General features: G+C 50.0%; 1 protein-coding gene across 1 annotated transcript; it reads right to left on the reverse strand.

Moving 5' to 3' along the window:
• Positions 1 to 356: 356 nt before the first annotated feature.
• Positions 357 to 812, reverse strand: LOC119403575 (ATP-dependent DNA helicase pif1-like). Its single transcript, XM_037670502.1, has one exon. The coding sequence runs from the start codon at positions 810 to 812 to the stop codon at positions 357 to 359; it is 456 nt and encodes a 151-aa protein (XP_037526430.1).
• Between the last annotated feature and the right edge of the window lie 11815 nt (positions 813 to 12627).

Raw genomic sequence — 12627 nt, forward strand, 5'->3', positions numbered from 1 at the left:
GCGGGATGACATAACACGTCGTCCGCAGCCTCGAGGCATTGTGCGTTATAGCGGTCGACATCTGCATTGCTGTAGTATAGACGTATGCCGTCCGGGCACTTAGCGGCAGCTTCCTCGTGTGTTACAAAGCGGCTTTCAATCAATGTGATGTCATCATCTCTCAGCATGAGGCCATCGCCCAGTCTGGTAAGAAATGTAGAGAACACTGCGTCGTTCTGGCGGACCACGTAGACGCGTGGATGGCAGTCGAGCGTCTTCCAGGGGTGTTCTGTCTTTAGCTCCCTCACTTGCCTTGCGCTTCGCCTATACACCTCAGTAGCCTTAATCGGAGGCAATTGACGAAGGTCGCCGCACATCTAGACGTCGAGGCCTCCGAAGGATTCGTGGAAGTTCTGCGTGATCTGGCGCAGCCGCTCGTCCACTTTGACCAGCACCTCGGAGCCCATCATGCTGACCTCGTCCACGAAGATTGCCCTAACGTCCCTGAAGGCACATCGGTAGGTATTGAGGTCACTGTGACGTAGGCCTACGTCATCCTTCTTCATAGTTATCTTTAGAGCCGAGTGCACGGTGACGCCTCCAATAGCACTGCCCGCCTTTCCCGTGGTTTCCATGGCTACATAAGCGTTGCTGGCTGACCCCGGGCTCGTATATAGGCGGTTGTAGGTCTCCTTCAAGAGGTTAATTGTAAACGTCTTGCCACATCCCGCTGGCCCCGTCAGGAAAACTCTGATGGGTTTCGCATCGGGTAGTTGTGATGGATGAACCACCTCGAGGATTAGTGAGCGCTGCTCGTTGTTTGTGAGGCGCATGGCGGTACAGTAGTCTTTTGCACACATAGCATCGTCTCTGATCCTCACTGCAGTGCATGTGTTTCCTGCCCTGCCTGCTGAAGTAGCGTGCACGATATCCAGATTTTCGTGTAGGTCCACCGATAGAACGCTGGGATCACGTACAACATTTTCTTGTTGTTGGTGTATTTCGGCGATGTTTAGCTGCAGAATTTCTCTGCACACCTGTTCGAGTTCTTCCCCAGAAATATTTCCCTCGAACTGTCTTTTTTTGCCACGATTGCATCGATGTGGGTCTCGTACAAGGTCTTAAAATCGGTTAGGATCTCGGTGATCTCGCACCGAAACGGGTGAAACAGCACGACCATCTCCCTCATCAAGTTGTCCGTGTCGTCCTTCTTATAGTTTCGATAGCTGATGACCCTGGGCATCTTTCGGCGTCGGTACAGGCCTTGCCGTGGGTTATATGTGTAATTGGCGACGAAGTCCGCGAGGTAGACGTCGTTCATTTCTTCGGGGCGATCCTCGTACATTTGTACGACGTTGAGCTTCGACACATTTGTTGAGTTGTCATCTTCGTCGTCGAGTGGTCGCTGTTGTTTGCGGACGCGCACTCGCTCGTGCGGGTGCATGGTAGGTGTGAATGCAACCTCGCGGCTGCAATCAGACATGCCGAGACGAAGCAGGATCACGCAGCTTCTTCGGTGCTCATTTCGACGCCGTTAAGCAAACGCACACCGAGCTCCGTTATAAGCTTGCCGAGAGCGAGGTCTGGGTGATGCTTCTCGATGTCCGCCAATGCGTTGTGCAAATTAGAGAATCCGCGGTTGGACTTGTTTATGTAATCCACCACGTAGGCTGCGCACGAATAGGCATCCACAATTAGCTGCAGGTCCATGTTAGAATACAGGACGGATGCGATCCATGGATTAAAGGCGTTGATGAATTTTTGGTGGGGCTCTCTCTTTATAAAAAAATCGGCAGATGCCACGTACCATGGGAGTCGATGTTATGCGAAGCATGCTGCGGGAAGGTGACTGTGGCGTAATTTTTTTTACTGAGCGAAAGGTTACAAAATGACGCTAAAGATTTGTATAAACTTTATACGCACACATATATGTTGAAGAGCCGCATATGTGTTATATAACCAGTTATTTACAGCTGGGTAACGCTTCCAACGGTAACGTGGGTATCAGCAGCAACACCAGAAGCGGTAAGCTGATATGTAATTCTTATACTTGTCCTTTATGATGGAGAGCGCACGCACGTTTCACGAACCCGTGTGCATCTCTGGAAGAGGTTCTTGACAGTTCTTGAACAAGGTCAACATCACCGTGATCAGTGAGCACCAGCAGCTGGTCATGACTTGTCATCGGATGCGGTCGTGATAGCGATGAACAGGGGTCCATGTGTAGTGAAGTATGATGTATAGTACAGCTGTTGGAAATTGTGAATGCCTCAGTCATTTCGTCGACAAATTGTCGATATAGGCCATCGAGGCTGTTAGGCCTGGATAGTGCTACGTAGAACAACATCAGTGGATGGCGCTTGTCGTATTCGTAGACTACCTGGGCGTATGTGGCCTACGTAGCCTAGTCTACAAAGCTGTTGTCAATCTGGCATCATCCTCGGTCAGCATAAGGCCATCGCCCAGCCTCGTAAGAAATGAAGAGGACTCTGCGTCGTTCTGGCGGACTAAGTGCACTTTACGGTGCGATGATGTGAATATCATACGTAACTTTCGTTGATGTATTCCTCCGGTGTCGAGCAATGTTTATTAGACTGCTATGAAAGCGGAGACAACACTGGAACCACTGACGTTAATCTGATATGACGCCTGTATCGCAGGAGTACGCATCGTAGGAGTATCATGTAGTGTTTATTGCTTTCTTGCAGTCAGATAGCCAGCACCACAACCACAATTGATTACGCCTGCATAGGCTGTTTTTCCAAACCAGGTTATAAACCTGGCGTAGCTCTGTGGTAGAATACCTGATTGCCACGCAGAATGCTTGGGTTCGATTCCTGCTGGGATCCTAATTTTCATTCTTTACATTCGTCAGGTCAACGCTACCGATGTCAGTTTTACTTAACGCTGTCGCATTTAAGTTAACAATGTCTGTTCTCGCCGTTCCTGGGTAGATATATACAGTCAGTCACCTGTGGCGCATACCCGTACACCGCGGCCCGTGGTAAACGGGTATGTGCCATAGGTGTCTGGTGGAAAGGGTTTGACGACGTACGCGACAAGATTTTCGCGTTATTCATGTCATGACACTACAGTCATATTCGTCAAATCCTCTTACCCTCCCATGCCAATGTTGGTCTACACCAAGCTAACGAGGCGATCATGAGAACGCCCAGACGTAGGCGGCTAGATAGATAGATAGATACGTAGATAGAAACGCTCAAAGTACCAGAGGTTCGCTAAGAAATGCTTCGCATTTAATATGGTGGGCCGGCTGATGCCCGCCTTCAGCACCCGGATGTAATCGTCATCTGTGGCGATACCATTGTTGTGCCAGAACTCCTTAACGGTAGCATACTGTACTTCCTCTAAGTTGCAGTGCATAGTCTTGTACTTTTGGCGTAGAACCGTGAGCTCGGCTGGATTTCCTTCGTTCTTTATGGTGGGAGTGAGGATACGCGTCTCCTTCATTGGCCAGAAGGGAGCATTGATTCTGCACACCTTCTTTGTTTTGTCGCGCTTGTAGCACGTAAAGGTGTGCTGGTGTATTTGGCAACGTTCGCGCTTGAGGAGGCTGGTATCCAGGCTCATCAGAGTTGACGAAGGCAACTGTACGGGGCATGTCGTACTCAAGTCTTCCTGTGGTGCGTTGTTGAGCCATATGAGCACGTGTCCATGTACGCTCCCTCTCTGCTGGAACTCTATACGCTTGAAGTAATCCACCACGTGATGAGTTCCGAAGGGGGAGATCTTGGTGATCTGTAGCGCCGCCATGATGGTACGGACCAGCTTGTCCAAGAAGAGAGCACAAATTACTGTGTCATTGTTGACGAGCTCTGCCTTGTAAAGAGAGTGCATGTCGTTGACCTTGCGGCGGCGCGCCTCGTCCGGCTCCTTCAGTTTCTCAATAGGCGCTCATTGTGTAGCTCGGACATACTGAGTGTCATAAAGAGCGTCGGTTTTCCAAGCTGCCTGATCATCCCAAAAACATCTCTTCCTCTGCGCCCAGTAATACACGGAGTTGGGTATTCCCCTGAGGAACGCAAAGTCAGAGTCGATGCACTCCTCTACAAAACTGTGGTCTTGTAGGAGCTTCTTCGTAATGTTTTCAGTCGCCTGAGAGTTTCTGAAAGTGACAGCAAGACCAGTGCATATTCGGAACGGGAGGACTTTCATTGTCATATATAGCACGTGGGACGGTACAACGCCGCGCCTGTCGGTACGACGAATTTCGCTTGTCGCAAAGTAAAAAAATCGCCAGGCCTGCGCGGAAAGCGCAGCACAGTCACAGCGAAAGCTGGAAAAGCGGCATTTCTAGAGCTTGTTGTAAACTCTCTCGGGGCTACTAATACAAGTACACTAGCAAGGTACCCACTACGCCAAAATTCGTATTATTTGTGAAGTTGGGAAGCACCTACAATGCCATTATTCGTCATTGGGCGGAGAAACGAAGCACCAGCTACACATATGTACGGCATTAAGTGCACTTTACGTGACGACTGACGACGATGAAGAATTGTGGCTCAGCCCTTTACAATGGGTTGGAAGCTTTAAACGGCTCACCAGTTACGTAATTCGCTTTGTGTTGCAGTAAGAGTTTGGTCTGGGCGAGTTGGTTCATAGCAATGGGAAGGCACAGCGCAACTGAGACAATGGACAAGAACACACACCTTGGCCAGCGCTCGTTTGTGTTGCGTGTTCTTGTCCATTGTCTCAGTTGCGCTGTGCCTTCCCATCGCTTTGTGTGACGCCCGGTCGCTATTTCACTCTCCCACCATGAAATATAACGTACGTTGAGGTGAGAAAGAGAGACAGAGAGGGTGGGGGGAACTTTATTGAGACCCTGAGGAAATCGATGATGGGCTTATGGGCTTCCTTGGCAACCAATGCAAGTGCACTTGCGAGGAACCCAGTACACTATATATCATCCTAATTTCTGTGAAGTAGGGAAGCAGCCACTATGCCATTTTTCGTCATTCAACGGAGAGCCGTGGTACCCGCTAAAAACATGTAAGGCATTATGCGCACTTTGTTGGTGTTGTGCCTGATGATGATGAAGAATTATTGCAGAGCCCCCTGTAATGGGTTGGAAGCATCCAACAGCCCACTCGTTGCACAATTCGCATTGTGTGGCGCGTGGTTATTTCATTCTTCTACCACACTAAATTACATATGTTAATGTGGTTCCTTCCGGACATGAAGCCTGTATAGCGTCCTTTTGCATGGCACTTCCAAGCACCGGCATGGCTCTGAGGTGCCACACTGGGCTCCCACGCAGAGGACCCAGGTTCGAACCCCGTGCCATCCTGGAAATTTTTTCTTATTTCGTTTTTTCTTCTTATTTCGAGCGATAGTGGTTACGGACACCGGCGGCGGCGGCGGCGGAAAGCTACGGCGCCAAAAACGGCCGTTGAAATGATCTGATAACAGCTTTCGCTGTAAAACTGTTGGCCGTACCAAGGGGTTTATACGGCGGGTGTGGCCGAAGTAGATTTGCGGGAAGGAGAGCTCTTCTGCGTGCTCGTCGTACAGAAGGCTTTGTGGAGTGATGTTTTCGCCGGGGCTTATGTCGAGGTATGCGGTGTCGTCCCATATGACTGTCTCCTGGCGTAGCGTCAGTAGGCGATTTGCATGCATGGGATCGTCTATCGCGGCGTCGTCGTCTTTCAGGCCCTCTGCCATCTCCATATCATCCACCTTGGCCAGATCATTTAGGCACTTGTCGATAGCCCCATCCGGCACCGATACGTGGTAGCGGATGTACAGCGGGCTTTTGCACAAGTAATCGAGCCAGACCTTCAGTTCCGCCTTACGCACCACACCTGATACGTACACTGATTTTAAGGCCCTCATCTTCTTCAAGTTAACGAAGATGCCCATGTCGTCGGACACATGACGTGGGAGTGACTGGACCATTTGATCAACTTCGACGGGCACGTTTATCACTTGACCCACAATTCCGAATTGTCCCCCGTGCATGAGGCGACGGATCCGCATGAATGGTATCTGGGGCGATAGCAGCCGCTCGCTGATCTCGTTGAGCGGGGGCAGATGTGGCGGCTTGGGCGGGTAAACGAAACCGTTTGACCGCGAGAGCCGGGGCACCTTCCCTTTGGCTATAGTCGATCGGCAAGTACCGCACACTCGAAAGGTGGTTACATCTTCCTGGGGAAAGTGAGGAGCGAGTACGGAAACGAAGCGGTCTAGTATTCTTGAAACGTCGGACGCGAACCATAGGCGATCGCAGACGCTGCATGACGACGTCCCGAACGGATTATCTAAGAAATGCTTCTTGAAGTATTTGTTTGCACCAGCGTACGAGACAGTCATGCGGTCCTGTTGATGACGTGCTGCACGCTGCAAACGTGCTGCTTCGCGCACTTGTTGCAGTCGAACGGCGCGGGATTCGCCCTGTCGTGCTGCATGGTGTGAACGTGCCTCGTCACGCATCTGTTGCAATGTGAGGGTGCGGGCTTGTCCTTGTAGAGATGCATGGTGAGAACGAGCCCTTTCTCGCATCTGTTGTGAGCTAGTGGAGCGATCCTCGCCTTGCAGTCGTGCGCGTTGAGATCTAGCCGTTTCTCTCATCTGGCGCAAGCGAACGGCGCGATCCTCGCCTTGTAGTCCAGCGTGTTGAGATCGAGCCATTTGTCTCATCTGTTGTAGGCGAACGGCGCAGTCCTCGCCTAGTAGTCTTGCATGTTGGGATCGGGCTGTTTGTCTCATGTGTTGCAGACGAGCAGCGCGGTCCTCGCCTCGTAGTCCTGCATGTTGAGATCGAGCCGTAAGTCTCATCTGTTGCAGGCGAGCGGCGCGTGCTTCGCCTTGGCGCGATTGATGTTGTGGACGGGGAGTTTCTCGCATCTGTTGCAAGCGAGCAGTACGTGCTTCACCTTGGCGCATCGCATAGCGACGGCGAGCACTTTCGGCACGGCGACGCTTGCGGGCTTCAAGCTCTTCGGCTGTCGGAATCCTCTTGGGACGTGGCATGAATGTAGCGGATGAATGTCAAAGGCGAAAACTCACTGTTTCGTTGGGGCTGCACATGGCATAACTTGGAGAACGACGGCAAGGATCGCGGAATTAGGCACAGCAAGCGGCGTGTGCATGACATGAATGAAATGGAATGTCACGAGACCACGTGTCAGCTGTTCGTGTGCACGAGCTCCGACCGACGGGCTATTTCACGTGGTGAACATAATTTATATGTATGTTCGGTGTTACTGTGTTCATTGAGACTCTGAATCAGCTGTGACGCATACTCGAAGTGTGTTGCTATCCAAACGCTTCTCTTTGTGCTCTGAATTCTTCGGTGAAATTTTTGGTCTTGTTGCCTCGGCTCCCCGTCTTGCGGCCATGGACGCGGAGCATTCCAGAGGACCTCCTGGCCAGAAGTCATCTCGGCCGTCCACAGCGAGGAAAAGAGGAAACTCCCCCAGTGACACCGAGGACACAGAGCTGTACTCAGCTTCGGGAGACGACTCATCTGATGACGATTTCATCCCCGTCCGGAGTAAGAGGGCGAAGAGGAAGGTCGTCAACGCAACCTCGCCCACTCCCGCGAGTACGGCGACTATGAAGTCAAGGCTTGAGCGTTGGCCGCACGTCATCATCTTCGTGCCGGAAGAGTCCTCGGGAAACTTGCGACTGCTGAACAGGCAAGCACTATCCGCTTTTCTGGAACGTGTGGTGCCTAATGAGATCAAGGACGTCAGAATAAATACACGGAAAAATATACTCGCTATAGACGTATTTCACGTGAATGCTCTCGGACCACTTCAACAAGTCACTGAGCTAGGCGGCATCAAAGTGCGTTCCTTTATACCGATGGACAGTGCATCCATAGCCGGTGTGATATACGACATAGACATCGCGATTCCCGAAGCAGACTTGCCTACCCTTATTAAACCGGCAAATGAGGGTATTGTCATCACACAAGTGCGCCGCCTTGGGAAGACGCGCTGTGTAAAACTGGTCTTCAAAGGAGATTGTACGCCATCCCATGTCAAAGTCGGACATTTCCGACACCCCGTTCGGCCGTTCGTACAGAAGCCACTTCAGTGTCACCAGTGCTTTAAGCTAGGACACGTGAAGGGTGTGTGCCCGAACTCGCTAATGTGCCCTCGGTGCGCAGAACCTCACTCGGAAGAGACCTGCCGTTCCACGATTCTTAAATGCGGCAACTGTAATGGATCACATGCTGCCTCGTCAAAAGACTGCCCTCAAATCAAGAAGGAGCGCGTGGTGCTTAAGCAAATGGCCAGAGACAATTCGACCCACAGGGAGGCTGCCGAAACAGTACGGCGTCGGCACCGGCAACGGCGGCATCGTTCGACCTCAAAGAAGGCGCAAGCTCCCTCTAGCACAGAACCACTCAGTCAAGCCGTAAAAGGACCGATCAGCTCAAGGAAGACTGCGGAGAGGAATCTATCTGCAGAGGAATGGCCGGTACTTCCTTGCCGTCCCCTTGCCGTGGAGCCTCAGAAGATCGCGCCCACTCAAGAGTCTTCACCGAGCGCTGGTGACGCACCTAGAGGCGATCGACAAGTCATTTCTATGCTTCGTTCTCTCATGGACGCCATCCGAGGGATATTATTGGACATGGCGACACCGTCTGCTCGAAGCGCTCTCAAAGTACTGGACGCCTTAGGCCCAGTGCTTGAATCTCTCGAGTAGAAACATGGCTAACGTTCACCCTCCTTTCCGAGAAAAAGTCAGGGCAGCGTCCATCATCCAGTGGAACGCCAGAGGACTAGCATCGCGCCTTTCAGACTTTCGTCAGTTTGTGCACACTAACATGTTCCCGGTCATCATAATTTGTGAGCCCAACTTATCGAAGCCAGTAAGACTATCGGGGTATGAAGCTGTCATGTCCCCAACAAATGGAGCATGCAGCAAAGTCATCGTTTATGTTCGTCGGGAACTCACTTATTTGTTGCATCCAATTGCGCCTCATGATGGCAATCAATATGTATGCCTGACAATTAAGAAGAACAAACTCATGTTCACTCTGATAGGCGTTTATATATCGCCTTCAAGTAATTTTGACTCAAAAAGGTTAGATAGTATCTTGGCCGTGTGTCCAGCTCCATGGGTCATCATAGGAGACTTTAATGCACATCATCTGGCATGGGGAAGTACGAGGACAAATGCAAGAGGGCGCCGATTAGCAAGTTTCGCTCATAATCATGACCTCACTCTCATGAACGACGGCAGCCCCACTTTTCTTCGAGGTGTGACATATGGCAGCTGCCTTGACCTTGCTTTCGTTTCCAACTCCTTCGCCAGGTGTGCTAACTGGTTTTCGGATATTGAGACACACGGGAGTGACCATATTCCCACTTATCTTCACATCAAAGGGATGTCCAGATCTGGTCCAGGGAACGCCTTTGTCTCAACCGACGACGGCCCAACCACACGACACTATACCTGCAGGGGCGTTCCTCAGGGCGGAGTACTAAGTCCTACTCTGTTCAATCTCGCTCTCATTGATCTTGCCGAATCCCTACCATGCACGATCGAGACATCTATATACGCAGACGACATATGTGTCTGGACATCAGCCGTCACACGCCTCCAGATACGAGCGAGGCTTCAAAAAGCTGCAAGTGTGACAGCGAGCTATCTCGGGAAGCAAGGCCTTCAAATATCCCCGGAAAAATGTGCATTAGTGGCCTTCACACGTAAACCAATGACGCACTATGCCATTTCTATCGAAGGACGGACCATTGCTTATGCCCGAAACCACAAATTTCTGGGTATAATCATAGATAGAGACCTTCGTTGGAGCCCGCATGTGTCTTACATGAAACAGCGCCTGACAGCAATCTCCCAGCTGTTCAAGTTCCTGAGTGGAAAAACCTGGGGGATGTCGGTCGACGCAATGCTGGAACTGTACAGATCACTATTTCTCGGTTTTTTGAGATATAGTCTGCCTGTATTGACTAATACATGCAAGACAAATATTCGCACTCTGCAGGCTGTACAAGCTCAGGCTCTCAGAGTTTGCCTTGGCTTGCCAAAATGCGCGTCGACTGAAGCGACTATTTCCATCGCACGGGACCACCCTATGCAAACGCACATTGCGGTTGAAGCCTTGAGAGCTCATATTAGGCATTTTTTCCGGGCCGATTGCCACCACCTTGCAACATTGCCTTCAGAAAGACCACGGGCATCGTATTGTGCAACGATTGCAAACCATTCTGCCCACCTTCCGTCAGGCTTCAGCCCCGCATCTAAGCCAGAGATACCTCCTTGGTGCTTCATTAAACCTGAAGTGCACCTCAACGTCCCGGGAATCAGAAAAAAATCTGAGCTCTCATCTCCAGTGCTGAAACAGCTGTCTCTGATTCTTTTACACGAGAAGTACGCAGATCATGTGCATATTTATACTGATGGGTCAACTACCCCCCAGTGTTCGTCCGGAGCAGTGGTCGTCCCAGCGAAAGCTATCAGCGTCACTTTCAAGACAGACCACCCAACGACATCAACAGCAGCAGAACTTGCCGCTCTTCGCGCTGCACTTTGTGTAGTCAACCGTGAACAGCCCCAACGATGGTCAGTCTTCTGCGATTCGAAGGCAGCCCTACAATCTTTGCTATCAGCCCTGCGACACGGACCATACGAGCAGTTGGTCTTCGAGGTTAGATACCTCCTCCATACTTCGTTAGAGAAAGGACACCACGTGACATTTCAGTGGCTGCCAAGTCACTGCGGCCTGATAGGCAATGAACACGCCGACAATGCTGCTCGATCAGCTCTTCAAGGTGACAGGATCGAGACGATACCCCTATCAAGGACCGATGCTGCTAGCCAACTTCGAGTGGCTGCACAAGAAATGACTTCCTCCACTTATAACACAGTAAGCAGACTGCACAACCACCACCGCCACTGCCCGACCAATCTGCGTCTTCAGACACCTACGGGACTACGCCGAAATGATGCCACTCTGCTTTGCCGTTTATGGCTAAGAGTGGCTTTCACAAAGTCATTCTCTTTTCGAATCCAAATGGCTGACAACCCGTTTTGTGACAACTGTGGTAGCGAGGAGACACTACAGCACATCTTCTGCGACTGTCCTCGCTACAATGCGCAGAGGAAATCCCTCGCCGTCGCTCTTGCTCGCATAGATCCCAGACCGATGACGGCAGGAACCATTCTGGAATGTCGTCCTGATAGGTCATCGCGGGTGAAGGCGACGAAGGCAGTGCTAAACTTCTTGAAGGCATCAGACCTGCACCGTCGCTTATAGACTAACGTCGTTATGATGACCGTGAAATGTGTGTGACTTTTTGTGCGTGCGTGCTCTCCTTCTCTCTCTCTCTCTGTATCTTTATATCTCCCCCATCCCTTCCCCCAGTGTAGGGTAGCATACCGGTCCTTCTAGACTGGTTAACATCCCTGCCTTTCCTTTCTCTCCTTCTCCTTCCTTCCTTGGTAAGCGGGTGTGTGCCACACGTGACTGATGGAAAGGGTTTCATGACGTACGCGACAGATATTTTGTGTTATTGACGTCATGACCACTGTATCGTGTTCGTCATACACTGATCCCCTGCTATGCCAACTTTAGTATATTACAAGTTATGGAGACGACCAGGAGAGCGCCCAGACGCAGGCGGCTCAATAGATAGATAGATAGATAGATAGATAGATAGATAGATAGATAGATAGATAGATAGATAGATAGATAGATAGATAGATAGATAGATAGATAGATAGATAGATAGATAGATAGATAGATAGATAGATAGATAGATAGATAGATAGATAGAAACGGCCAAAGTGCCTGAGGTTCGCTAAGAAATGCTTCGCATTTAAAACGAGGGAAGGAAATTGGCGCCTACCGCGGCTTGTGCGCGCCGTGAGCAAGATTCATTTCTTTTTTTGTAAGTTCTTCAATACTTCCTTATCATATTTACGCAAGTAGCTTCGAACTCTACGTTTATCGATTTCTTTAGCGAACACCTGATGCTTGCTCTCGCTTTTGTTTTAATCTAGTACTTTCATTGGTTGGTGCCAATACAAACATGATTATATGTCGTGCGGGGTTCATTCTTTATCAAAATAATTCCTAGCGCTCCCTTTCTATTTCAGTGAACTTTCCACTAACTATAAATTCGAAACGTGCATAGACAAACGCCAAAGACCGTAGGCTTCGCGACTGCTGTTAGAAGGAGAAGCAGTGTATGACAATAATTTATCAAGTCCTCTCTGTATCTTTCTCTGTCCTTGTTTTGTTCCGCTATATTATGTATTTATTTTTTATTTCAGTCTACGAGGCGAATATGTAGCATTATGTAATGCGAAGATGAACAAATGTCAAATAACGCTCACTGGACTGGTTCTCCAAACAACGGCGGCACACACATACCCACATGAGCTAGGAATCGCAGTGAAAAGGAGAGAAGTTATTTCACCTACAAGCTGCAAAGCGGGGTAAAAACAAAGTGTAGAGACTATCATGTAAAGCTTTCATGCGCAACATTTTTTGGTTACTTTCCCAGCAATTTGGTAGAAAACTAATGTCGATAACGTAAAAGGCGGGGCACCATTCTGAGAAAGATATATACATACCGTTTTGTAGAAAACGGAAGAAGTGGGGAAGGGCGAACTTGAATTTGGGAGTGAAGCTAATTTTAGAGTCGGTAT

Source organism: Rhipicephalus sanguineus, chromosome 8 (genome assembly GCF_013339695.2).
Source record: "Rhipicephalus sanguineus isolate Rsan-2018 chromosome 8, BIME_Rsan_1.4, whole genome shotgun sequence".
NCBI classification, from domain to species: Eukaryota; Metazoa; Arthropoda; class Arachnida; order Ixodida; family Ixodidae; genus Rhipicephalus; species Rhipicephalus sanguineus.

Excerpts from the sequence above, each read along its gene's own strand:
- LOC119403575 (XM_037670502.1), bottom strand. The coding sequence starts at position 812 with ATGCGCCTCACAAACAACGAGCAGCGCTCACTAATCCTCGAGGTGGTT.